Source organism: Pogoniulus pusillus, chromosome 15, assembly GCF_015220805.1.
Source record: "Pogoniulus pusillus isolate bPogPus1 chromosome 15, bPogPus1.pri, whole genome shotgun sequence".
In the NCBI taxonomy this organism is placed as follows: domain Eukaryota; kingdom Metazoa; phylum Chordata; class Aves; order Piciformes; family Lybiidae; genus Pogoniulus; species Pogoniulus pusillus.
Window position 1 is genome coordinate 6798154 of NC_087278.1, and position 26836 is coordinate 6824989.

Sequence of the window (26836 nt, forward strand, 5' to 3'; positions counted from 1 at the left end):
ATCTTTCTTAAATTGAGAGGAATTAATGCAGTTTAGGAGTTGTTACAGCTAATGTTCTGGCTAATTTTGTTTTTTTTTCAGTGACTTTAACTTCATTGTGACATGTAGAACAGATGTTTATTTCTTCTGATAGGTGCAAGCAACCATGCATGCATATGTATGTCTGCATCTCAGTAACCTGACTCCTGGAAGTGTGGAGGTTCTTATGCAGAAACTTGAATTTGCAAAAATGATTTATTCTAAGCAACCTCTTTAGAAAGAAAGTCCATGTTCTGTTAAGACCCAGATTTGGAGAGGGCAGAGTAACATTGTGCTTCCAAAGAGCTTCAGACCTACATCTGGTAATTCTGTATTGTTAGTATAACAGAAGATGTTGCATTAGATTTGTAACTGTAGAGCCAGTGACTCGTTAGAAGGGAGACAGGAAATTACCTGCAAGATTGATGAGAAAAACATGAGATGAACTATTGTTGTCTGAATCCAAGATGTACATTGCACTTACCAGATGAACAGTGGGAAGAGGTCCTCACTGGGTAAGTGAATATTTATTGATAGTTTAATACAGTTCTTAATAGAGCCACACTCAAAGTACAGTTGATTCTTATCTCCTTGAACACAACTCAGAGATTTAAAATCTTGAAGTACTCCTTTTCTTTGTGCAGTCAACAGCAGGAGCATCCTTACTGGCTAATGCCTCACCTCTGACTCTCATGGCATCACCCCTATCTGTAACCAGTCAGAATGTGACATCTGCACCATTAACTCCTTTTGGGATGCTGGGTGGCCTTGTTCCTGTGACCGTGCCCTTCCAGTTTCCCTTGGAGCTGCTTGGCTTTGGGACAGACACAGCTGGAGTGACAACCACCTCGGGATCTACCTCAGCGGCTTTCCACCACAGCCTAACTCAGAGTGAGTAGTCTTAGTTATCACACAGTGCTATGAGGAAAGATGCATCCTGAAGATGGAAATCAAGATGGGAGGCAATAAAGTTCTGAGAGACTCAAATGTGGTTCTTGACAATCTCCACAGGAGACTAAATGGGATTTCTTCAGTGGTAAAATTCTGTGTAGTGATCCAAATGTTATGAATCAATTTTGATAAGTGTAACTTAGTCAATATGTACAATTAATTTTGAGCATGTTTTTTTTGGGGGGGTCAACTAAGTTGATCCCTTACCTTTAGAAAGGAATATAGCTTAAAAGTCTCCAAATGTCACAACACAACAAAGACTTACTATGGTGATTCTAAAATTAGCTTTAGCTCAGTGATCTCAGATATCAAACACTTCCTATGAGGAAGCATCAAGTGAGATGGCATTGATATTTTTCTGGTTACTTAAAGAAATAATTTGTTTTCAACCTCTCAATTTCTGGTCTTTCTGCTCAAGAAAATGATACAAAGAATTGCATCCCAGTAGTGAGGTATAGTCCTTGCTGTGACTTGAGTAACTGTATCTAAATAGATCTCTTGCTGTTTATTCCAGCCATCAGAATGCTATCAGGAACTTAGTTTTTGTTGCTGAGATACATCTACAGTAATCTGTTAAAATCAGTATGCTACTATAGCTGCATCATAACAAATAAAAGCTTCCTATTTCACAAAGGACTTCTCTGCCCTCAGAATTTATTTTTCATCGTTATTGCTCTCCCTTTTTTCTCCAGACTTACTGAAGGGTTTACAGCCAGGTGCTCAGCACGCAGCAACGCTGTCTCACTCACCTCTGCCTGCTCACTTGCAGCAAGCTTACACAGGTAAAGACATGGTATTTTTCTTACTAGTTACTTTTCAAGTCAGATTCCTGCCCTGGACTGAAACCAGATGTATAACAGAACTGAAACTGGTTTATGAAGACAGAATGCAGGAAGAAGCTTTGATAGCAGTACACCTTCTCTCAGAGCAGTATTTTTGGAACCTGAACAGTTTTATCCTACTCATCTTCAATGTCAGGAACAAAAATTGTGACAGTTCAATAATACTTTCTTTGCTACTTGTAGGGTTGATTTCTTAACAGGAGAAGGAACAGGCAGTGGCTCCATGAGGGTTCTTCATCCTGTTCTTGGAGTCCTCAGCACCAAAAACTGGGCAGTGGTGTTGTGGGAGGCTGTTTAAAACACATCAATTGGCTACATTGGGTACAAGTTAATTGTTTTGTCACAGTGAGTGCAATGGATTGAATACTCAAATAACATCATTAAAATGTGAAGTCTTCTAAAGAAAGGCTTGGGTTTGAGGTTTTTTTTCCAGTATCTCAAGCTGCAACTTAATCTTCAGAAAGGTAGTATCTTTTGGTAGGAAGCGTGGTATCTCAGATTTCAACAGTGATACTTATTGTAATTGAAGCTCAGAGAAAATGCAGAGTCTTTCACTCTGGAAAGACATGGTGGGTTTTGGTGATGCTAAAGCTGAACATGTGAAATTTCACTATTGCTGTAAGCTGTAAAAGGAGAAGTTCACTCATGTTCTTACTCTTCCCTTTCTTTTCCTGTCTCTAAACTACAGATGGAGGCCAAAGTAAAGGGGACACTAAGTTACAGCGGAAAAACCAGTGACTTCTGGACAAGCAAGGGAGCTGAAGCAGTTCTGGTTGGCTGACAGAATCTGCCCAGTTGGGAAAGTGCTTATTGTCACAGGGCTGCTGTTTCTGTCAATGTTTACATATTCTGATCCCAAGCACTGTGGTGAGAGGAAGAAGAAAAATAAAACAATACTTGATCAAAGAGAGAAGGAAAAGGAGGACTGGTCCTCCTTGGTCATGCAGACTGGTCATAGTTTGATCTTGCCTAAAGAAACAAGCTTTTTATACCTGCTCTGATTGGCTTTTAAAAGAAATTGATCGTCAAACCCACAGCAGCACAAACTTATTTTTCTAGGTGATGTCCAATGAAGAGTTGAAAGTGAGAGGAGCTAGAATAGGTTTCTCCATCCATTGTGTAAGGTGGAATCATCTACTTCATTAGTGCCCAAAGTGCCCAGTATAAGATTGTGTAGGTCCTGAGCGTGCTACGTGGTTGTGGACCAAAGGTTACGTAGAGTAAAGGCGATGCTGGGATGCTTTGCATTATAATTAAACCCTTATACAAATGCAGTTTCTAGTATGGACACTTTTCCAACTTTACAAGGCTGTTTGGCTTTAGGGAGCCCTACAGATGTATGCAGTCTCATTAGAGTTGTCTTCAGAACCTTCTATCTGGTACACTGAGATGTGAGAGACAGACTACTGGGAAATCCCTTGCTCCTTGTTCAATTTTGTTTGTTTGTTTTCTAAAATAAATATTTTAGGGAAGGAAGGGGGTGGAATATTTTGCATTTACATGAAGAGGAAACTCATGTTGGTCAGACTAGCATTTCTTTCCCACTGTTTTTTTTTCCAAGGCACAGTGATTTTTTTTTTTTCAGTCCTTCCATTTGTTAAACTTTCTTTTCCTTTGCCTTGTGCTTATCTGCTACTGAAATTAAGTGATGTTCTGTTCAGATCTCTTTTAAAACACAGCCAGTTCTTTACTCATTCTAGATCTTCCTCATCTTCTCAAAAGCCCAACTCCTCATCCTCATCTCCCAAACTTCTCCCAGAAGCCATGCATTATACTTATTTGCTAGTTCAAGCTCATCATGACCTGTTGAAGAGCCAGGTTAATACTGCCTCAGGCATTAGCCAAAGAGGAGTCGTTCAGAAGCGACCAGAGGTGCCTTCTCTTCTGGGGGCTGAATGGGTTGTCTCCAGCATTTCCAGCCCCTGCTGGCCTGAGGAGTTCCTGATCTGAACTCTTATGTGGTAGCACAAGACTGTAGAGCTGGCTTTTTACTTTTTTGTTTCGTTTTTGGGTAGCAGTACATTAACTGGCTCATTTGTAAGTTTAGGAAGCACCCAGCACACATTGCACTTTGACACTAGGACAGAACTTTGCTCTTGAGTCCCTTGCGCTGTCACTTAAAACTGAAAGAAGTCACGGGGGAAGGAGGCAGATAGGAGTATGCTTTTCTACCCCAAAACATTCCTCTAATTGGAGATGCTGAAATTCCTAGGAGCTAGGCTTACCAGCAGTTTGAATTGAGATCAAACCAGTGACTATTGGTTATCTCACACCTTCCAGAGAGACTTTGACCCATGGATAATGAATCTTCAGTGGTTTTTACTAGATTAACTTACAGCTTTCAGGCTTCTTTTACATGTGATTTATTTTTCTTAGATCAGACAACAATTTCTTTTCTATTTAGAGCTCACTTTAATTTTATATAAATATATATGTGAATTTAATATATATTGTGTATTTAGTATAAAAATGTTGGGTTGAGCTCAGCAATAAATGTCTTTGCACAACACTTCCGTGGAAGTCAAATTGAATTAAAATAAGATGCATTAGTTCATTAATTTCACTCCACAGCATCTGTCAATTAAATGCTTTTTTTTAGTGAGTGCTAATGTTTTGTATGTGATGTGTTGATTGGATAAGCTTGCATCTCCATCAGAGTTATTTAGAGTTGAAGCATACAGCTACATAAACTCTGGCATTCTTAATACTGTGCAAATCCTATCTAAATACCTAAAATGCAAGCTTTACCTGCATTTTTTTTCTTCTTTTTTTCTCCAGGAAGGGTTGAAGAAGGGTAGCTGTTGGCTTTTGAGGCTTAGCAGTTCTAGCAGGATGCTAATTCTTCCAACTGCCAAACCTGATACTTTCTAGCAATGCACATAGCTAAGGGAGTTGCAGCAGTGAGATACCAGGCAGCAATATATTTGAAAGACCCTGTCCTAAGAGAGTTCTACCTCTTCTGTGTTTTTCTCATCAAGACATCTCATTCAAGTTGTCATCTTTTGTCTTCATACTTAATGAAATTTTAGACTGGGAGAGACTTGGAGCCCTTTAGAACTACAGCACAAGTTTCCTTTCAACATTCCTCGCCTCCTGGAAGTATACCTCATCTGCAGTTGAGGAGTATCCTCTCTAAATTTTAAGGAGGGTAGGAGTAGTCCTGTCTGTGGCCTTTTAAGCTTCTCAGTCTTGAGAAACAAAGTAACACTTACTGTGGAAACAGGTAGTAGGGTGACAAAAATAAAGATGATCACACATTGTTCATGAAGCCAGTTCAGACAGCCTCCACAAGGTAACTGTTTTTGGTCATCATGCTCCTGAGCTTAGGAATCAGCAACAGTGGTGGAAAGGTCTACGTTCCCTGTTTCCCATTCTCCCTGGTCAAGCCTAGCAAGGCCAAATCAAAGGAAATAACAAACCTTTGCAGGTAGCATAAACAGGATAGGGAAGTGATAGTTTTCCACAACATCCAAATGCAACATTTAGGTTAATATTTTACTATTTTCTGCACAGGAGCTCTTCTAAAGACATTTCCCCCAAATTTTTTACTACTTTTTAAGGGCCTTTGTTAATAAACTGTAGTGTTGTACATACTAAATAACCCTCAGTATTCACAAGCAATAAGAAAGCCAAGTAGAGCTGCCTTCTCCAGGCAGCAGGGCTGACCTTGGTTTGGGGACTGTACATGAGTTAACATGTCCAGCTCACTGAAAGCCCTAAACAAATGCAAGCAATATGTTCAGACACAGGTTTTAGATGTTAAAACCATCTGGGAATATTTTCTGCTATGTGATCCAAAGTCTGAAAAGTTGTGGTAGCTATCTTAAGTCCTTTTGAGACACTTGCAAAGAAAGCAGACTAGATGGAAAACAGGCTGCAGAGTTTCTTGATACCTTGGACTATAACTGCAGTCTTCTCCTGCTCCAATATGCAAATGGCCTAAATCACTTTGTCCAGGCTTCTCTGCTGATTTGAGGTACATGACTAATCCCAACCAACTAGGTCCCAAGTGTGGATGCTGTGGGTTTCACATCTGTTTTCTGCTAATCAGAAGTAACTTAATTATCTGGGTTCTGCTTCTTGTTTGAATCCAATCAAAGTTGTCTGATGCACAGATTTAGGGGGGGACAGGTGCCAAGAGCCTGTTTTCCTGCCACAGTCCCATCACCTGACCCTTCCTCCACACTCCTTCTCCACTTGGTGCAAGACCCTTGAGGACATGAAAACCGAAATCCTGCAACTCTCCCAAGCTGCCATCAGTTGTGTGAACTGTTAACCCTCTGGGAGTCATCTCGGGCTCCAACTAACTTTGTCACATTTGCTGCTACATACATAAAATGAACTTTTGGCTGTATTTATTAGCAATTCTTGATCTAGTTTACAGGTTTGGATTTTGTTTTGAGTAGTTTTTGCCCACAGCTGGATTAGAAGTGTTGGGGTGTTTGGGTTGTTTGGTTGGTTTGGAGGGGGTTTTTTTGAGTGACTTGGTGAAGGCACTGTGGTCCCTCTTCTGCTTTTGTTTGGGATTCTTAACTTTTAGATGGCACTGCAGGGAAAACCTGCAGTTAAAACAAGATGTGGAAAGCTTCCTCCCACAAATAACTACTTTTGCTGAACCGGAGGGAGGAAATCATTAGAGGGACATTTGCTTTTTGTTTGGGTTGGTTGGTTGGTTTGTTTTCCCATTAAATGAACCAGAAGGTGAAAGCAGTAGGTAAATGACTGATTAATTAACACTTTATGCAATTTTAATTTTATAGGAATGAAAAGGTTGGTAGGTTTTGATTGGTCCTAGCTCTGGTGAAATGGTTGTTACCCTCCATGACTGACTTGATTCAGGCCTTTGTCCTTTGTTTAAGTGCCTTTTTTTTTTTTTTTCTCTTTATTTTATTTCTTTACCCTCTTTAAACTGCTCTCAGAGATCCTGAAGTGCTGGAAGGCATTTTGGAGGAAAATCTTAAGCTTGCCAAGATGGCTTTATGCTGTTAAACTCTTCCCCCCCACTCTTTTCTAAAGGGGGAAAAAAAAGGCGTGTAATGTGTGTAACTTCATAGCTGCTGTAGCATGGCATTGGTTCTGTGTGCTTGTGCATTCTTTCTCTCTTGCACACACATACAGCAATACTCCTGTGAAACCTGTTCATCCTTCTACGTTCTGCTGTCTCTCTTACACAGGTGAACATCTGTGCCAAGGTGGCAGTACAATAAAGATGTGTGTGTGTGTAAATGTGCATGAGAGAAAGGAAGTTGCTAGTGGGAAGGAAACTTTTTGGGTTGTTTTTCTCTGGAGGATTTAAGTTTGGATCTCAGTTAGGTCATGAGTAAAACACAGGCCCGATCTGACAACTTCATTACATACTAAATCACACAGTTACTGAATCTTGAAGCAGATGTGTGGCAGACAGCCCCTTAGGAGGGTTAAAAGAAGGTAGAAATAGCTAACCTTGCAACAAGTTTGAGTTGAGATGAATTGCAAGAAATCTTCTTTGTGGCTGTTCACATCTGCTTGACACCAGTTATTGCAAGGGTTCTTGTGTTTACCAAAGTTGTCCCTTTTTCACCATGTGTTGTATAAGGGAATTTGGTCAAATCTGCAAGAGTGCAGCTGCTAACTGAAGATAAGCCTGGCTATGCTTCACACGCTGCCTAGGTTGCTCACCATGAAGTACTTCTCCAGAGGAACTTGACTGAGATATGACTCATTTTGCTGAGATTTCATTAAGGGTTTGTTCTCTTGCTAGAACAAACCATAAGTTCATGTGTTGCTGGTTGTAAGTGAACCATTGTAAGAGCATCTGTGCTTGTGTTCTTGTTCTCTGACAATTAACAGTCTTTGGTAGTGATTTCAAGTCTGTGCCAAGGATCTCACTTAGGATAATTATAAACATGCATACCTAAAAGTAGCAGTTTACTAGTTGATCAAGTACTAAACTCAAGGTGACATATACATGCGGCACAAGATTGTGCCAGTGCTGTGATGCGCTTCCAAACCGTCAGCTACAGTATGAAAAGGAAGCATTTACTTCCCAGAATGGGAATGGATTGAAGAGTGTTTCCTAGGTGTAGAACCCATCTCAAGAGCAGAAAATAAGGTATCAGAGACACCGTATTCCTGTGGCAGAGAACAGCCTAATTGCTTGTCTGCACATGTTTGAGTGAACCTGTTTATGTAAACTAGGCTACAGGCAGATTGCTTCTACTAGTCAAAGAGAGGACTATGGCTGGTAGCTCAGCCAGTCAGAGTAATAATAGTGAAGGTGCTTCTTAATCTGCCTTAGGTGCATCAGTGAAGTAACTTCAGTGGTTTGTCATATTCACCTTGGACAGTAAGCTAAGTTACCCTGGCTCTTTTGTTGCTGTTCAGTTTATGGTGGGCACATAGGTGCTTTATCCTAGGCTAATCTGTGAGATTATCTATAAGGCATTTACAGCTGGTGATGGTTGACTGTTGCAGTCTTCACAACAGCTGCATTTGTTTAAAATCTGTGTCTGTCTACTGTTTAAGAAATCACTGCCAAAATAAGCAGCCAGAAGTATGCTTACCAGGCCACTGGAAAGATAGGTTTTGTAAGGGAAATGCTTTGTTTGTGGAAACTTCTGGTGGGGCTTCGTCATCCTTTTTTCTGTGACCCAGTGATCCCTTGCTGCTGTAATAGCCTTTTGGGGCCATAGAAAGCCCTGCTGCTGCTGCTATGAGTTATGCTGAGAGATCAGCATGGCCTGGAACTGGCCCATAACTGGGGAAATACAAAGATTCCTCACAGCTGGTTTTGCACACTCAAATAAAACTGTGCTAATCTTGTCAGTGGTCAAGGACATAGGTCTGTGTTTTGTAGTCATTTCTGACAGATAGAATTCTGCAGTGCAACTCTAGGAAAAAGAAATGTTTTTATCTAGAAGTGAACTTCAGTCTTGCCTTCCTCTTCTGCTTAAATAGTAACCATTAACTAGTACATTTTTCTTTATGGTGAAGAAATCCAAAGCTATTTTGATTCTTACCATGTGGAGCACTAAAGGGTTTGGCTTTGTTCTGTTCCATGTTTTTCTTTCTCTTTGCCCAGCAGTGTGTGCAGATGTATTTTATCAACAGGTAGTTATGTTTATTACTATCTGGTACTGAGAGAAAAAGTGAGGGAGAGAATCCACTGAAACCAGTCAGGAGATAACCACCACCACAGGCCAAAACCAAGTAGCTGCTGAGGCAGCCAGAGCTTCTTTGAGGCTTTCCAGATTTCACCAGAGGAGTGAGGGAAGAAACTCTTCTGTTCTCAGCATTTTCCAGATAAGGCCTTAGTTTGATTAGTAGTCACTAATATCAACTATGCAGATAATTATTTATGTGTTTCAGTGTTACATGCATTCCTGCCCCCAGCCCCTCTTAACACATGTTGCCGTTTTACCCAAAGAAAACTCACTATTTTTTGAATGTCTGTACTGCAGAAGTCTTTTTTGCTAACGTGAAGAAACTTGTATTTTAAGAAAAGAAAGCCTTTCACTGGTGCAACACATAGTGTCAAGTGTCATGAAGCTGCTCCAAGAGGGAAGCTGAACCCACCTCTTGTGACAAGCTTTGGTCCAAGAGGTTTTTTAGACTATTCAGCTCTCAAAATTGGTTTAAGGAGCTGCAGCAATGTTTGTTTTGTTTTAATGTTCAGAAACTCATGAGATACCATAGCTTTTCTTCCAGTATCAGAAGGGAATTAAATCAATTTCTCACTTAAATGAAGTTGCTTCTAAACAAGGGGAGTTGTTAGCTACCCAGTAGCTAGATATTTGTATTTCTCACTGATCTTTCAGTCTTGTATGTAACTACAGATAACAGTTTAGGTCAGAGGTGAGAACTGTAGCGTGTTTTATTGCCAGTGCTTCATTCCATCATGTAGCAATTAGTACCATGTTCTGTCATAGTTCTGAAGATCCATACTGGAAATAGATGGAGAAATTTTATTTTTGGACTACTGTTTAAAAGTACAAAATTAACTACTGCTATTTATCTTCAAAAGTCTACTGAGCAGCGTTCTATTTTAGCAGTCAAACTAGTACCCTTGTTCTGTGATTTGTCTCTTGTAGTGTTCTTTCACTGAGGGTTAGAAGCATTTCATGAGTAATGCTTAAAGTGTTGGCATTCCCTAGCTTAAAATCAGGTGCTTGTAAAAAGGCATCTGTGACGATTACTTCTGATTATACAAAAGCAGTGTGTTCAGAGTATGTCACTGGAGGGGGGGGGGGGGGGAAATCCAAACAAAACAGGTGTGGGTGCAAGTTGCTTTAGTTCTGCCTAAGAGAGGCTTAGTGAAGAAAAATGCAACCAGATATTGTCAGCACAGGTAATGATAGTGGGGATTATTCCTTCAACAGACGCTTGGCCTCAGCATCCTTTGGCATCACTTTAGTATATATATATGTATTTTAGCAAGTTTGGATATAGCTAGCTTAACTCTACCTGACTTGCTGTCATCCCCGAGACTATGAAGTACCAAGAAACAGATGGACAAACAAAGTGTTTCCCTGCTTTTCACTAGGTAGCTCAGAACAAACAGCTGGCCAAAGGTTGTTAATGAACTTGTTAAACCACAGCTAGAATTCCTTGCATTCCTTGGCTTCAGCTAAAGGAGTGCACAGTGGCTACGAGGTGGCAGTCCTGTCTGAGATGGTGGTTCTGGTGGTGCTTTATTCAGTACAGCATGGGTTAATACAAGTTCACCTTCCTGTTAATAGTCACCTGTTTCATATCATAGGGCTTAGTGATGGAGAGAGGATCCTAAAAGTTGTGTGCTTACCTGATAAGGTCTCCAGATCAACTCTGCTGTTAGATGCTCCCCTCTTGTGACAATAGGCCTGAACAACCAAATGCAGCCACGTGTGGGTGGTTAGCACCGCGTTCATTTGGGGTTTTTAGGGAGGCGTTCCAATAACTTCAAGGGATGCTGTGTTTTAAATGTGTGGTTTCTTTCCTCTCTCCTTTATAAAACTGGACCTGAACGCAAGTTTTGAGTTGTTGGGGGTTTTTTTTTGTAATAATCTCAGGACCTGAAAGATTGTAGCATTTAGTGTGTCTTAAAAATGATGTACTGTACCAGCCATGGATTTTGTAAATACACCTGTCTCCCCGTTTTGTATTTTAATTTTTAACAAGTGTGTAAGGCTCTTTGCCAGAGGAACTGGTGCCTGCTGAGTTTCCATCCTGAACTGAAGCAGGAACAGGAAGAAGCTGCTGCCACAGAAGCCCGCGTCGGTTCCCAGCGTGTGTAGTGTTCTGGTCAGGTTAATGGCTGTTAGTCTTTCGTTAGTGGAGAAGCTGGTTTGTCCCTCTGCACGTTCCCACTCGTGGCCAGCAGAGCCCAGTCAGGGAGACTGATTTTAAAACTCTTCTGTGTGACTACTTGATGTTTTCACTTCTTCCAGAGACTCAGGTTTGCTATCCCTGAGGAGTCTGATGCTTTCAGAGGCCAGGACTGTTGGCCCTCTGCAGGAGCAGCTGGAAGCCTTTCTCCTTTTATCAGTGCTTGGCTCCAAGCGTCCTAAGCAGGTCTGTTTCCAGCGAACCTTGCTGCTCCTGCTGCCTCCACCTGTTCGGAGAGGGACTGGCCCTTTTCTGCTTTCCTGGCAGGAAGGCAGGGTTTTGGTTTGGGGTTTTGTTTTGTTGGGTGTTTCTTTGGCAGCAGACTGCTCTGGGATCCAACCTTGCCAGCAGACGCCTGTTCTGCAGGAGGAGCCTTACTCAATTCGGCATAGCTGTTCCCTGTCTCTCACCGTGACAGGCTTTTTTCATGAGTGTACTTTTTTTTTACGTGTCCTGTGTCTGTGCTGTATTAAATAAAGAAGAATGTACATATCGGCCCTGGCTCCGTGGTTTCTCACAGGAAGTCAAACGTAAAGGTGATTGTGTTTGTGGGGGTGGCACTTGGGGCTTTATGCTGGCCTCTTCACTGTCGTTTTGGGGTCGGGGGAGTGTGTTCTGGATTTTTTCGGACAGCAACCACGAAGGCGAGGGAAATACTGTTGGCGAAGAACAACATTTTAAAGGTGTTAAGAGCATTAGTACGTGAGGAACCCTTTTGCGGCCCCCTATCGAGTCTGCCTCTCTCCAGCCGAACACCGGCCCGGCCGGACGCTCCCAGGGGCCTATGCGCCGCGCCGCTTCCGCCTCGCGAGGAGGCGCGGCCCGGCGACCTTCTCTGTGTGTTGCAAAAAGAAAAGGGGCGGGACTAAGACAGAAGTATCTGCATAAAGAACTCCCTCCCGCGGCAGCCCCAGTGGCCTAATGGATAAGGCATTGGCCTCCTAAGCCAGGGATTGTGGGTTCGAGTCCCATCTGGGGTGGGCATTATTTTTCTTTTTTTTCTGTCATCCTCGCTGGCTGAGGCGCGATAGTTGCAAGCTGTTAAGTCTCCGCAACGCAGAGCTGTCTTTCCTGGACGCCAACCTTGTGCCTGCTGCGGATTTGCATCTCCTGCGAGTCTCCAGTCGGTTCTAACAAGCCCCTACAATCCGCTTGGGCTGCTGCGGGAGGGGAACGAGTTGCAGCCCAAACCGGCTTCTCGCAGCGAGATGGACGCCTCGAGTGCTTCCCGGTGACCCCGGCTCCGGTACCCTCGGCCAGCGCTAACACGCACGCTACACACGCCACCGGCGGGTAGCTCCGCCCCGCAGAGTGAGCGGGCAGGGGCGGGCCGCACTGCCTTTGTCACGGACGCGCCTCTACGCTCGACCTCTAGTTTTTGGGGGTAAGGAGAAGGTGACCGTTGGACTCGGCCCTCTGCAGCCTGCCCGCCCCTGTGCAGGGTACGAGGGCGAAGCCCGCCAGCAGCTCTGCCGCTTTCTCATTGGCCGCTGCGCGGGGCGGTGTGGAAGATGGCGCTGCTGGGCTCTCCGCTGCGGACCTTGCGTGCGCTCCTACGCGAGCTTCGCCACGCCAGCGGCGGGGCCGGCCGCCCGTACCGCGACACCCCTGCCTACCGGCACGTCCTTGCGGCCTTCCGCGCCCACCGGGTATGTGTGGGCCGGCTCACCACCCCCCCTTTCCTTTCCTCCTGCCTTTCTCCTGAGGAGGTGAGGCAGCGGCGACCCTCAGCGCAGGGGGGCCGTGGCCTTAGCAGGGAGGTGAAGCCTCGGGGCTTGTTCCCTCCTCTTGGCAGGTCACCAGCGAGAAGCTGTGCCGGGCCCAGCAGGAGCTGCACTTCCAGGCTGCCACCTACCTTTGCCTGCTCCGCAGCGTCCGAGAACACGCGGCCCTGCACCAGGAGTACCACGGCAAGGGGGAGCGCTCCCCTGAGGAGGTTGCTGGCCTGGTGGGCTTCAGGTTGCCTCAGCAGCCGGGAGGGAAAGGATGAAGATGATTCTGTTGTGATATCTCTTTAGCCCTGAATAAATAATCTAGAATTATCGAAACGGGATGGATTTTTCTAGCCAGTGTTTTCTGTCAATTGTAAGTCGCCAATATCGTGCGAAAGCGTCATAACTGGGAAGTCATTTCTCAATTTGTTAAGCATAGCAGATCCACTCCTTCGATCCAAACGTGTGGTACGACAGGTGGCTTTCATGGAAAGAGAAAGGCTGTTTGTAGCACAAAACCTTGACGTTCTTTAGTGCTAAACTGCCTTAAGGAGCTGCAAGGTTGTTGGTTCTCTGCTCAAAATCCGTAGGTAAGAGAACCTTGTTTTCTGCAAGATTTTCCAGCTGCATCCCGTGTGTAATTTTTTCCCCATAGCACTGAGCTAGTGGTAACCATTCTAAGACGTACTACTGAATGAATTACACATTTCTCAGTGTCTCTTGAGCAGCTGATTCCATGGCTCTAGGCTTCCTGTGCTGTTCTTGCACACTGCCAATCTCAGAAGAACTGTGTTAGGCAGTGGAGTAATTGATTACTACCAGTTGCACAAATCGGGCTGACATTATCTGGCTTGTGTTGCAACCTGTAAACAGCAGGTTTCTTTTTAGAAGGAAAGAAATACTGCCTTGAATTGTTGCTGCTTTCAGAAAATGAATTAATTTTATGCAAGATACATAAGAAATCTATGATAAAGATTACTTTTAGTAGCTAAAAATATGGCTTGTTTATATGGGGGAGGAGCTATAAGCAAGGCTAACGTGTTTCAGTTGTTTCTTTTTTCATACCAGGGAAAACAAAGTGTTCTGTCAAAAAAGGCATTGCAAAGACAATTATTTAATCTAAATCTATATATATTCTTTCCCCTGCATTTAAAACTTGATATTTTAATTCTCAAAATACAATGAATGGAGACAATAGATTTTTAAAACTGAAGAGATTTTGAATACTTAGGTACGATGAGGAGATGTGAACGACAACTTTTAAGGTTCTAGAGGCCAAAAGTCTGGTTTGCAACTCTTGCAGCATCTCACTTGTTAAACAGTAGTGTCCTTTCAGAAAATTATTGCTATCACAGGTGGGAAAATAGTAACCTCTTCACAGCTCAGCAGGTGGAAGTTAGAGGAAGTCGCTATACCCTGAGAATAGCTGGCATGTATCTTGTTCTGAGTTAGTTAATACAGCTGTCACATTCTGCAGTCTGCTTTCCAGATGGACTAAAGGTTGCTCCATCAAAAGTCTGTAGCGTATTGCTCCAGAAGAGCATCTCACTGAAACCAGTTCTGGGAAAAACAAACAAACGCTTGCATTTTGGCCACAAATAGGTGCTCTCTTGCATATTAAACTAACCTTAAAGGTCGAGCACTACTACGTCCTGGTCGTGGACGATTAGAATCGATTTTTGTGTTACTGACGGCCTTTGGGCACTAGATGGCAACGCGATGGTTAAAGATATTCACAAATCGCAGGCATTGTTTATAGATCGAAAATACTCGAGACCGAATTTTGGCACTCTGCAAGTTGAACTAGCAGTAGCACATCACTGACTTTGGTTTTAAAGGAGCTCCTCTAAATAGCAGGTGCGTTACTAGTGCAACCATAATTGCGCTTGGACAGCTTGAGAGAAGAATGGAGACATGAAAATGGTTCTGAGCGTCAGCGAGATAGAGTTGTCTTTAAAAAGCACATTCTATCGGCACTAACTCAGGCGCACGCACCCATTCACCCCTGCCTCCGCCTGGCCCAGATGCGTGCGCCCATCAGGCGTTTAATAATGGCTCCTGTCGCTCAGCGAGCGCCCCCATGAAGAGACGCACCCCTTCCGGGGCTAAGGGCCGGGCTGCTGGGCTCGGAGGGACTCGCCTAGCTTTGCCTCCTGCTCCGCATTAGTTTCAGCTTAGCTTTGCCTCCTGCTCCGCATTAATTTCAGCTTAGCCACGTATTGGGAGTCGTTAGAATCAACCCTCGTGAAACCGTTCTGGTTGGGTTTCCCCTCGCAGGGACAAGAACACAGACAAACGCACTAGCCCGGGCGATGCTTCACTTCTGCTCGCGGGTCGGAAGCCCTCTCAGTCCGCTCCTGGACCGCATTTACGGCGTCCGTGTGCCGCTCCCGACGGGCAGACGCGCCGCGGCCCAAACCGTCACAGCGGCTACGCGGGACAGCGCAGCCAATCAGCGCACCCCCGGGCTCGGCCTGGCGAACGGCTCGGCGGCCCAATCGAGAGCCTCCCCGCGGGGTGCGTCACAGCCGAACGCCGTGCGCGGTGCCCAATCAGCGGGCGCCGAGGCCTGCCCGCGCTGACGTCGCGGAGCGGGCGGGGGGCTCAGTGCGCGTGCGTGCGGGTTTCCGTTACCGCTGGCGCGCGCGCGCGTGGCAGGCGTGAGAGGAAGCGAGCGGAGCGGAGGGGGGAGGGGAAGCGAGGTGGCGGCGACGGCGACACCAGGGCAGGCGCCAGGCAGGGTTCCCGCTCCGCTTTCCACCGGGAGCGCCAGACAGGCAGCGCCCGCTTCTTCTCCCTCCCCCGCGGCGTCGGGGGAGCGGCTCCGCCCGGGGCCCGCCAGTGACGCGAGGGGGAGGGCTGAGCGCCGCGCCGGGCCGCAGGCCCTGTAGGCCGCTATCGGCGTGACTCGGCCGGGCCGGGCCGGCACCCCGCGCGCTCAAGATGTCGGCGCAGGCTCAGATGCGCGCCATGCTGGACCAGCTTATGGGCACGTCCCGGGACGGTAAGTGTCCCCCGGCCGGGGTGGGGGAGGGGAGGAGGGGGCGGAGCCGCTGAAGCCCCCGAGGTCACGGTGGTACCGAGCGGTCACCGTTCGACGTGACTGGTAGGCCTGGGGCCCGCTCTCTGCCCGCCCATTCCACCGTGGGTCTGGGCCTGACGAGGCCATAGGTCAGCGTCAGGGCGGGGGCTTTCGGCACCACGGCCCCTGGGGCTCGGGCGAGCCGGGCGTCGCCTCACCCCGCGGAGCTGCCAGCACTAGCTGTTGACCGGGCAGAGGCCGTGCTGCCGTTTTATCTATTTGAGGTCCGCTCCCCGCGATGCCCGGGGCTCACAGCGGAACTGCGTCGCTAAAGGCGCGCCCGCGATGCCTTTCCGTGCTGCTCACGTCTGAGGGAGACGGCAGTTTGATAGATTCACATCGGGGAGGGGAAAACAACAAAAAAATCCCGCAAACCAACAGCCGCTTCAGAGCAGAGAGGGTTTGATTTTTTTTGTATGTGCGCATTATTACAGCTTTGTCTAAAGCATGACCCAAGCCATTACTTCAGTTAGCAGGTGGGTACGGCTGTTGCTTTCTGGAAGGAAGAGTGTAGTTTACTCAAGTGGATGAACTCTTAAAAACAAACTAGCCCCAAATATAACTAAAAGTTTCACGTCTAGAGGCAGTAATCCCGAGAGAGAGATACTAGATGTACTGGCAGGTCTCAGATCACTCTGCGGTCACGTATTGAACTGACGATCAGCACTGTGTAAAGCTGCTCAGAATTTTTGTCAGAGTGCATGGCGATCAACATGAAAGTTTGAACTGGCAGTCACCCATAACTCTGGATAGTTTGGGAGCTGCTAGAAAAGAGCAGCCTGTGTTACACTCTATGGTATTTTATTTATAAACAAGAGAATACAGCACCCGAGGGCAGATAGCAATTAGAGATGATGTAAATGTTCTGTGTCTTGTACACACTCTTGCAGATGTGCTGTTTGAAGCTTCGTTTTCCCATGCGCCGAGTAGGATGTATGAACTGGCACGTGTCGGTTTTCAGTCGGTACCGGGGTGACACGATGTGGCAGCGTTTTTAGCATAACCTGAGATTTTAAAGAGACGTCAGTAATTCCTACATACTCAGTGACTTATGAATGTTTTCGGCTAAGTGCTTAGAGTTGTTCTAAATAGGAGCATGGTACTCTTACTGGAAAAGTACTGTTCTGCAGGGCAAGTCTGGTTAGTGAGTAGTCATCATACAGGATCTCTGTTTAGGGTGGTTTTGTCTTACTCTCGAAGATTTTTTTTTTTGCTTCCTGTTGTGTTTGCACGTGTTGCAAGTGCTTGGCAAAATAAAACATTGTGCTTATGAAACTCAAGTTTTCCCAGTGTTGGCACCTAGGTCGCTGTCTCAGAGTTACCTAAGACTACACAGAAGGTGGGGGCGGGGAGGAGCTAATTCAATTTATGAATGCATTTTCAGTTGAGTGGTGGGAGAGGAGTGTGATTAACTTGTGACAGCTGCTTAAAAAAGCTAAGTGACTTAAGATCTAAACCAGAAAAAGCAATTTCAGACTAGAATAATTTTGTGAGAATGCAGTTACTTTATTGATAACTGAATTACCTGCTTTCATCTACCCTGTAATTCCCAAACTACATGTGCTGAACTGTTTAGAAACTGTCTAGGGAGGAAGCATTTAAAAGACATTGACAGGATGGGGAAGGGTCAGGAGAAAAGACTGTGAAGCCGGCTTCCATTCTTGGATTAAGTGAGGAATTGAGGATCTGAGTATAACACTATTTCTTAAAAAAATGTAAATCCAGTGAAGCATTATTTAAACAGAAGCATGCACTGGGACTGAAAGTCATCCTTTTCTGCAGAGCTGGTACTTACTAAGCTCAAGGCCAGCCTCAAGGTCATTGAAATATCACTAACCTTGAGAGTAGTAGGGTTTGAGGTTGTTGGCTTTTCGTGTTCCCATCACCTTTGACAAATATTCTATTTCTAGTAATATGAAAATGCAGCTTTTTATTGGAATGCAGCAGTTTTTAAACATGGTAGAGCATAGCTCTCATTTCAATGCTTGTCCTCAGTGCCTTTGATTTTTCTCTGCCTGGCAACACAAGAGAGTTTAAAGTGTTTCTAAAAAAATAATCTCTCTTGGGTGATGTTTGTGTTTTACATTGTTCAGAATCGACCAAAGTGCTTTCTGATTTTTCCAATGAGCAGAATTTTTACTTTACACAATTTAGGGGGTTGAGGGTTTGTGTTTTGTCTTGTCTTGCCTTTTTTAAGGAGCCTAGAATTTGCAAGTTTAAAATTACCTATGTTAGAAAAGGTAAATCAAACATTCAATTTCTTCAGTGGTAATAAAACAAACTTGGATGTAAATTCAAAGCTAGTGGTGGTGCCTTAATATGTAGCCTGTATTACTGTTTTGGACCTTATACAGCATCGTTTGTAGAGAACGTGAATGTGACCTGAAAATGCAATATTGAGAAACTCAGACATGGATTTTAGGAGATGAGCTGTAGGCTGTAATTTGTGGAAGTTTGTGCATATTATTATAGCTGTTATCCCTGGGGCCAGAATGGAGCTCAGGGGACCTAGTTATTAAATGTTTTTATGGATTTGCTGTTAAGCTCAGAGAACACCTAGAAAGTACAGTTCTGTATTGATCAAATTGATTCAGAAAACTGAGTTGCAAGAATATTTATGAAAAATAAACTGTGTTAGTAAAGAAGCTGCTCATTTCAGCCCCGTGCATGACTGTCTTAAAACTAGGTACGTGGCTTGGGCCTGCTTGCTGTATCCCTTCCCAGAGGATCCTGTGTTTGCAGACAGGGAGAATTGAGAGCTTTGTGACTTGCTCTGGCAACCTGTTTCCTCCCTTGTCTGAATTTTGGCAGTGGGATAGATGCACTTGTAGTCACATGGCATCGTGCAGTGTGTGATAAACTGCTGTGTAGTTCCTGCCAGGGCATGAGATTCAGGTAACCCGTTGCCAGCTGCCTGGCCCAGCACCCTGCTGATCCTTGCTTGCCTTTGCTCATGTAACAGACACCTGCCAGAAATGAGGCAGAAGTGACTTGGCAGATGCACTTCAGGAGTTCCTAGTGAGTCGCAGTTTCTAGAATTCATGAAGGTTGTCTAAAGTTGTATTATTAATGTCTGTACAATGAGAACATTCTGTAGATACGGTTCTGTTATGCACTTGGAAAAGAACATTATTTAAAACCAAGTGGTTTGGATTTTTTTACCTTAAGTATGCATAACTTCATCTTGTCTTGTATGCTTCCCTGGCAAGAAATGGAAAACATGGTTGGATATGGACCATGTCTTGCAAATAGGATCATAGCTGGTTTAAATCAAGTAATTTACAAAGTGAGTGAAATACTAAAAAATAATATTGATAGGTTTATTCAGAATGTAGATAAAATGATCAGAAACTGCAAAGTTTTCTTTAAAAGGCCTGATTGTAAGGATCTTGTTTTATCTTAAGTCAGTTTATCTTGCTCAACTGATTCATTTTCTGCCGGATCAGGTACCTGTTCTGCCTTGCTGGGTGAGGGCTGGAGTCGTGGGGAATCAGATGCAGACGGTGGAGCAGGATTCTAACTTCTGACAGTGATGCAGACACTGAGCAAGTCTGAATGGCCCTGGAACAATGCAACATCTTGAGACTTAGGAATTGATTATTGCAAAGAAATGTGATGGGTTTGTGTTGGTGTTCTAGATACTTTTTGGTGTGCTGGCAATTTTCTATAGGCATAAAAATTATCATCTAGAAGTATGAAAAACTAGCAAAGTTAATTACTTTAATTTTAAAGCAACAGATAAATCTGTGTGTGCTTCTGAGACTTAACCTGTGGTCATGAAAAGGTTCTCCCAAGCATCCTAACAAATACTATGCTATGTGACTAAAAGCGAAGTCTTTGGATCCTTTAGATGTACAGAACCAGTATGTATGAAGTGGCAGTCATCACCTGTTTTGCTTCACCTGCTGGCTTTTCAAGCTGAATTGCTGTTTGGAGTCTTTAACTCGGTTCTTTAACTGTTGCTGTCAAAGCACGTTTCTTGTTCTAGGTCATTGTCTCTCATTGAAACTTAAAATGCTTTTTGCATCTATAAATGTCTTAATCAGTTTTTCTGTTTTACCCTAACTGCTTCAGTTATCCTTGGTAGCGATTAATGTGTGACTTTTCTCCCCTCTTTGTTTGGGAGGAGTTGAAATGACTCCCCTATGCTTATCTTGGCCGTCCTGTTTGGTGACTTACCTTATATGGTAACAGAGGTGCAACCTAGAACTTGGAATGCATTTTTTCGTTTCTTTATTCCCATACGGGATTATGAAAGAGTCATCTGTGTACTTAAGGATAGATGGTGTGTTAATGTTGGTGTTTTCAGGGTAAGTAGATTTTGTTTCCCATTGTGGAGGTGAAAGTTAGTATGTGCTTTTGACATTCTGATATGTTGTCCATTACTGGAGGACTGCTAGCCATTGGAGTAGCTTCAGCCCAAGAGTCAGGTTACAGGACCAGGAGCCTCCTCTGAGAGCTCTTCTTTCAAATACAACTGCAAAGTAAAGGCAGAAAAAAGTATCTTGTATACATAAATACCTGCAAAGACTGCCAAAAATCCTGAACTGATAACAGCTCAAAAATCTGATAGTAGTAGCAACACAAAAAGCTTCATTAAAATATTCTTTATTTATCAGTCAGTAGTGATCAGAAGTCTTTAAGAGTGATGATTAGTTTGATTTAATTGTATCTATTTGCTGGCTTTGTTAAATTCTTACATTCTTCATTCACAAGTATTGATTCAGTTATGCTGTAAACCAGAAGCAGTCTTGCTTAGAAATATATTGCTGTAAAGGTGTTGTGGTAAAGGTAAATCCAGCATTCATGACAAGAACATCAGAGTTAGCTGCTTGTTCAGCATGTAGCAGGAACAGGATCTTCTGTGGCTGCATAACCCTCAATTAAATAATGATGTTGAATAGTAGTCGAACAGAGCTTGCTCTGCTGATGGAATTTGATATGCAGTCTTTAACCTGATATTTCATCCAGTCTCAGTAGCTGTTTGAAAGTAAAGCTCTCAGACTCTTGCCAACGTGCTGAGGACTCATGCTTCAAAATTTGAGTGGAAAGTTAACTGATTTTGGTTGGTGTAGCTTAATACAGGAAGGCAACAGTACTGGAATAAAAATGCATGTTGTTGTCTTTGCATGGATTGCACCACTAGTTTGCAGTTAGAGGTTACAGTTGGATTATAAAGGGTAATCCTCAACAATACTCTGGAATTGTGAGTGTATTAGGATACGTCAGACTAGTAAGAGATGCTGAATCAAATAGGTCATTGTAATAAGCATATTATAGTGCTATGTATTGTTAGTACATAAGTATTCATTCTGCTGGTTTGAGTTTATACTAACCAGGAATTACATTGTGGAGGCTTGTTAATAGGTTAGACTTGGGAGATCAAAATTAATTGTACAGTACAGGTGCATATTGCAGTCTTTACTTATAGATGTTCCTTAATCAGCAGTATGCATTGGTCTTGAATATTGATGTTACTTTTGTAGTCAGCTTGTTTAATACAAGGTAGAAAAACTTGTTTAGAAAGCTTACATTACTGCTGTCATCTCTATTGTGCAGTGTCCTTATGCTTATAAAGAGGTGTGCAAGTGTAGAAATTTCCTTCATGTTTGGCTTTTTTACTTGAATGGTTTCAGTTAGGTTTCAAAGTTCATCTGGCAAGTGATCTCTTGCAGAAATGTGGTTTGAGCCAGGTACTTCAAGTAAAAGTGAAGGTGCTACCTCTTGAGGATTTTTTTTCTTGTATCTCCATATAAATTTCATCAATTAAAATATATATTTGAATGGGGAAATTTTAATTGTAAACACAAGAGTGGCTTATAGTAATAGATGTTGACTCCTCTCATGCTTTGGTAACTTACTTTGATTTCTTAAATGAGCATGAGTCCTAAAGATCTAATAGTTGAATAGTCTGTTCTTCAGAGGCAGTTAAATATGTTGCTATTCTGAGCTAATTTAATTATTTACCTATTTTTAAAAAATCTTGTAATAAGGTATGGAATATCAGTAATTGTCACCTTTATAACCGTTAAAGGATACTTCTAAAATTCAGGTGGCTGCAGCTTTGTGATGTTTGTGTATCATTTTCATGTTCAGAATATATAAAGCCTTTTTTCAGTGTTCACAAACATTTCGTGTTCACTCAATTCTTTGACTGCACAAATCATATCATGTTAAGTTCAACCAAGAGAAATAGCATCCTGGTTGATCTAACACTGTTAAAGTCCTTGGCGTAAGAGTCCATCTCCTCAAGTTGTCTGAATTCTTAGCACTTGCAAAAGATGTGTAGTGGATCTGTAGACCTTATTCTGCCTCCCTTCCCACTTCTCCCAGTAACCTGTGTAGACCCGCGGCCTTCATCTGCACAAGGCAGTTCATCTATAGGTCAGCATCAGCCAAGCAGTCTGAACTATTTAGGGGTATTTGAACTCACAAAAATGTAAGCGTTCTTTTCTGAGGCTGTCAGACTCAGGAATGTACTACTAGAGGGATGCAACCTGCAGTCATTGTTAAGACATAGTATAGGACACATTTTTAAAATTTTTTTACTTCTGAAACAGAAGATTAAAAAGTACAAATGTTTGAAACTGCTTTTCATAGGAAGGAAAAGGTCAATATTGAATGTTCTGTGTACTGGAACGTTTCTCAAAGTATCTTAAATACTAGACCAAAGGCACAGTGCAGAAGGAGTAAACATTTCAGATGTAAATGTGGAACGTGTTCTTGAGGTTGTCAGTAATCAGTTTCTGCTATGTTTGGGTTTTTTTGTTTTCCTCATATATTGTCTTATCTCAGTTTGGTTACCATGCTAGTGACTTAGATGAAAAAAACAGCTGTGGCATCAGTTACTAGTTGTGCTAGACGTCTGGAAAAAAACTACTTCTAGATGTCGAAGTAATGTCTATGAAAATACTGCTTGCCAACTTAACCTAGGGAACCATGAGGCTTTCAGTAATTTTCTGCTCTTGGTAACTCCTTGACTCCTAGGTTAGTGCTATTAGGCTATTAGTATTTTTGAAAATACTTTCTTGATTTTGTTCTTGTGTTTTTATATAGAAGGGTCTTTACAGTCAACGTGTATTTCTAGATGCTGTGTTAAAATTGCTGGCAGAGTCTATTATTCTATACAAACTGAACAATCTGGCCCCTTGTTTTATTTATAAAGGTTCAATGTATCTTTGCCTGCCTACATCAATCTGCAAGGGAGTGTCAGAAAGGCCCCGCATTCGCCGAGCCGTGAGTTATCAATAACTTTTCAGATGTGTTAATGAATGTGGAACAAACGCAGTTATGTGTTTAAAAAAATATGGATCCACCTAAAAAGAAAAGATCAAAAAAAAAAAGGGCAAAGAAAAGCTCTTTGCTGCAGTAGCAGGCATGATTATTGAGGGATTGCTCTAAATTTTTAGTAGTGTAAGTATAATTAAGCGGTAAGGTCATCCTCTAGAAAACCTATTGTTGAACTGCTTTTGAAGCTGCCTTTAGCCTGTGAATTGCAGGTTGTAACTGTTCCATCCTTTAGGCAAATTAAGCATATGGTGGTTTTGGAAACTTTTGTTTGCTTAATAATCTGAAACTTGGTCCATCTGACAATGTTATATATTAGCATCCTATGCATAGGACTGATATTTTAAAGTATGATTGTGTAATAGTAAGAAAAGGTTGACTAATAAAAGTGTTTTTATTCCACTCTTCTAGTTACATCAATAATGACTTTGGCTTCTTGACTTGTTTAATAGATTCCAAAATTTCTGTGTTTCAGATCTTGAAGCCACAAAAAATCTTTTAGTAACTGTGAAACATTATTTACAAGCTTAAAAGATTTGATTAAATGGAAGAGGCTGCTGCCTGACCTTGTATATCCTTTTTTAATCCTAGCAGCCCTCTGTGCTTCAGTAATTCACCAGTAGGTTTTCAATGACTAGAGCTCTGAAGTTATGTTTAAAAAAAGAAAAAAAAAAGATACCTCCTGAGAGAAATGAAGGTGGTTTATCATGCCTGCGTCTTAATGAGAGAGTCATAGTAGTGATCTCTCTTCTGAATCTCAAATAGTGACAATTATGTTATTACTCAAAGGAAAACATCTCCCCCATCCTTATCCCCGATATACCAGCTGGTTACTTTGTACTGAAGACTTCAGGTCTTGCTCCATATGGGGTTGCTTTAACTTAAAATTGGACCTCAGCGTGTGGGCAAGTTGATGTTTCTGCTGATGCAAGAATTACAATCTGCCGTGATGAAGAGGTAATTAAGATGTTCCCAGCCCAACAAACAGCGTGTAGAAAAGAATAAAAAAGGGTTATGACATGGAGATATGCAAACATCTGTAAAATTATTTTGCATATAGGCTATGTCCATATTTTGACTGACTTTTTTCAGGTTTGTAAGCATTTAAAGTCATTCTTCTGCCAACTCTTTATGCGACTCCCATCAGAAGTAAGAGGGTGCACTGCATCCAGAAGCAAAATCATAAACTGACTATCAGGTGGGATTAAGTAAAGGACTCAATGTGTATAATTTTGTGTATGTGAGGTTGCTTTTATATGCTAATTATTGCATACAAATACATCACTCTTTCATGCAAAATCTGAATAGAATATTACATAGCTCATTTAACAAACGCTGTCATAGCAAAGTGTTTTTAAGCTAATACTGTCTTCCTGGTTTCAAGCACTTTTCACACTGCATTTTTTGAAAGGGAAGCGTGAGGGGATTTTTAAATAGCATAGAGCATTAAAACATGTATTTGTGGTTTTGGTGTTAACTGTCAAAGAAGTATACAGTGTTTTAAGTTCTAGTTTGTATAGACCTTCACTGTATGGCAGGGCAATATTAATGCTTTGCATGTAACCTGCAGAACATATCTGGCTTCCCCAGATTTCTAACCTGGAATGTGCTTATTTCTATATTGCAGGTGACACAACCCGTCAGCGAATCAAATTCAGTGATGACAGAGTGTGCAAGAGCCACCTTCTCAACTGCTGTCCTCACGACGTGCTCTCTGGAACTGTATGTTGCCAAATCTTATACTTCGTTTAGATAGGAATGTAAAAATTCTATTTCTTGATTGTATCTGTTTTAATTGCACAATTTTCAGCAAGTATCTGTCTAGTGCTTACTGGTAGCTTAGAGGAACCTCTATAAACATTTACAAATTCAGCATAAAATCACTTATGTGAATTGTACTCTAGCTAAGTGAAGAGAGGTAACTTTTCTTCAGAAGTACTTCAAATGAAAACAATTGAAAGTTCAGCTTCTATAAGCTGAGCTATAACATGATAGTGGCACTTATTGTACAATATCCAATTATCATGCCATTTTCACAGATTCTAAGACAATTTGAAAATCTCCATTTGTAGTGTATTAGAAGTTTAACTTGGACTTTTCTGTTGTCTCTCATAGAGGCTTCTCTGAGTGTAGCAAACAAGAGGCTTAAACACAAGCCAGTCATTCTGTCAGTGCACCTATGCTTTACCTTGTGATGCTAATTAAAGTAGATGAATCTTTAATAAGTGAGTTAGGTTGCGTTGATGGTTTAACCTCATGTTCTGTGGTGATAGAATAATAAGAGCAGAGAGATGCAATATGATGATACACAGTCTTGTGTGCCTACCACTTTTAATGCTGTGCTTAAATACCTTTTCTTATCCGTGTTGGCAAATTATCTTGGTAATGTGGCAAAGAGGAAATTAAGTGCTGAAAAACCTGTCCCAAGAATTATTTGAAGCATTATTAATTTTCTGACCCATGTAATGTCCTGCTGTTTAGCTAGACTTGGGTCTCAAGAAATAGACCTTCTCTTTCTGTAGCAGTTTTTAGAAGTGCAAGAAGCCTGTAGTGTAACTAAACAGTTTTATTTTTGATTTGAAAAATCACGATAGAGTTTCTTCCAGAATTTTGATAGGAAAAAATTGTTGCATCTTTGTGTTTAGTGTCTGTAGGTAACAAATTTTTTAAATGGAAACCCAGAATCTTGCATTTCTGAAGGAATGAATTCTGTGGAATATTTTATGAGGTTAAATCTCTCCATTGACTAGATTATCAGTAAAACACTGGACATAAATTCCCTTTTTTGTTTTTTTTGTCATAAAGTAATCTACGCAGTGCTTATGAACTGCCTGTTACTGTTCCCATGTGCAAGATGATGCAGACTTCTGTGCTATTCCAGTCCACCCAGTCTTTCAAAAGCACTCCAAGGAGGACATTCACAGATAATGCAAGACAAAACTAAATGACTCATTATCTGTAAACACTGCTAATTTAGTGTGGGTTTTTTCCTTAATGAGCAGATACCCAGAACTCTGAGGAATTGGTTTCCCTTGACAATGAAATCATGTTCCTCAAGCTGCAATATGTATTGATGAAAGTAGCGTGTGTATTCTTTTTCTAGAAGACTGGAGACTTTCTCTTTGTTGTCTAGGTTTCTCTTACCTCTTCTTGTGTCAGGTTCAATTTGTGCTTATTTTTAAGAATACTGTGTGAAGTCTTTGATACATCCAGACTTCACCAGAACACTTGAAGTAGGTATTTTTGTCAAGTTTCTTTATCACCCTTATCTTTTGGTGAACATTACAAATACCTCGGGGTGGGGGAAAAAGCAAATGCCAACCTTCACTCGTTTGTATGGATTACTAGGAAACCACCATGGTCTAGATTGGTCACAAAGCATAGCTTTAAGCTTTCTGTTGCATTTTTCTGTGACTAGCTTCCTCAGAGTAGTTTGTATTTAAAGGAACAATAAATTCTCTTTAAAGGAACTAAGTATTTTACTTAGGAGTGTAAAGTCATAAGAATTAGCTGTATTTTGAAAATTAGTAATTCCTTCAGCCTGGTGTTGCTATCAGAGCAATTAATTCTCTATCAGTAACCCTCTTCTCCCACTGCTCTGG

At 42.4% G+C, this 26836-nt stretch overlaps 3 protein-coding genes and 1 non-coding gene across 5 annotated transcripts in view; all 4 read left to right on the top strand.

Annotated features, from left to right (window-relative positions):
• UBN2 (ubinuclein 2) overlaps nucleotides 1-4420 on the top strand; it is a 49594-nt gene extending 45174 nt beyond the window's left edge. The window contains exons 15-17 of the mRNA XM_064155100.1: nucleotides 663-909; nucleotides 1662-1751; nucleotides 2500-4420. Coding sequence (XP_064011170.1) covers nucleotides 663-909; nucleotides 1662-1751; nucleotides 2500-2549 — 387 coding nt within the window. The 3' untranslated portion in view covers nucleotides 2550-4420. The remainder of the gene's footprint in view (nucleotides 1-662; nucleotides 910-1661; nucleotides 1752-2499) is intronic.
• Nucleotides 4421-12060: 7640 nt separating this feature from the next.
• On the top strand, nucleotides 12061-12133 carry TRNAR-CCU (transfer RNA arginine (anticodon CCU)). The gene has a single exon. It is a non-coding gene; the product is annotated as a tRNA-Arg (tRNA).
• Nucleotides 12134-12317: 184 nt separating this feature from the next.
• FMC1 (formation of mitochondrial complex V assembly factor 1 homolog) lies at nucleotides 12318-13201 on the top strand. The gene is made up of 2 exons (XM_064155103.1): nucleotides 12318-12802; nucleotides 12949-13201. The coding sequence occupies exons 1-2, from the start codon at nucleotides 12665-12667 to the stop codon at nucleotides 13141-13143; spliced, it is 333 nt and encodes a 110-aa protein (XP_064011173.1). The 5' UTR covers nucleotides 12318-12664; the 3' UTR covers nucleotides 13144-13201.
• A 2295-nt stretch (nucleotides 13202-15496) lies between these two features.
• The window catches only part of LUC7L2 (LUC7 like 2, pre-mRNA splicing factor), a 33513-nt gene continuing 22173 nt past the window's right edge, over nucleotides 15497-26836 (top strand). Inside the window, exons 1-3 of one of the 2 annotated variants that reach the window (XM_064155102.1) lie at nucleotides 15768-15869; nucleotides 23113-23183; nucleotides 24862-24956. Coding sequence is in view for 1 of the 2 variants with exons in the window: in XM_064155101.1 (XP_064011171.1) it covers nucleotides 15809-15869; nucleotides 24862-24956 (156 nt within the window). In the remaining variant the exon portion in view is untranslated. Of the gene's footprint in view, nucleotides 15870-23112; nucleotides 23184-24861; nucleotides 24957-26836 lie in introns of both variants that reach the window. The other variant, XM_064155101.1, reaches the window with a different exon arrangement.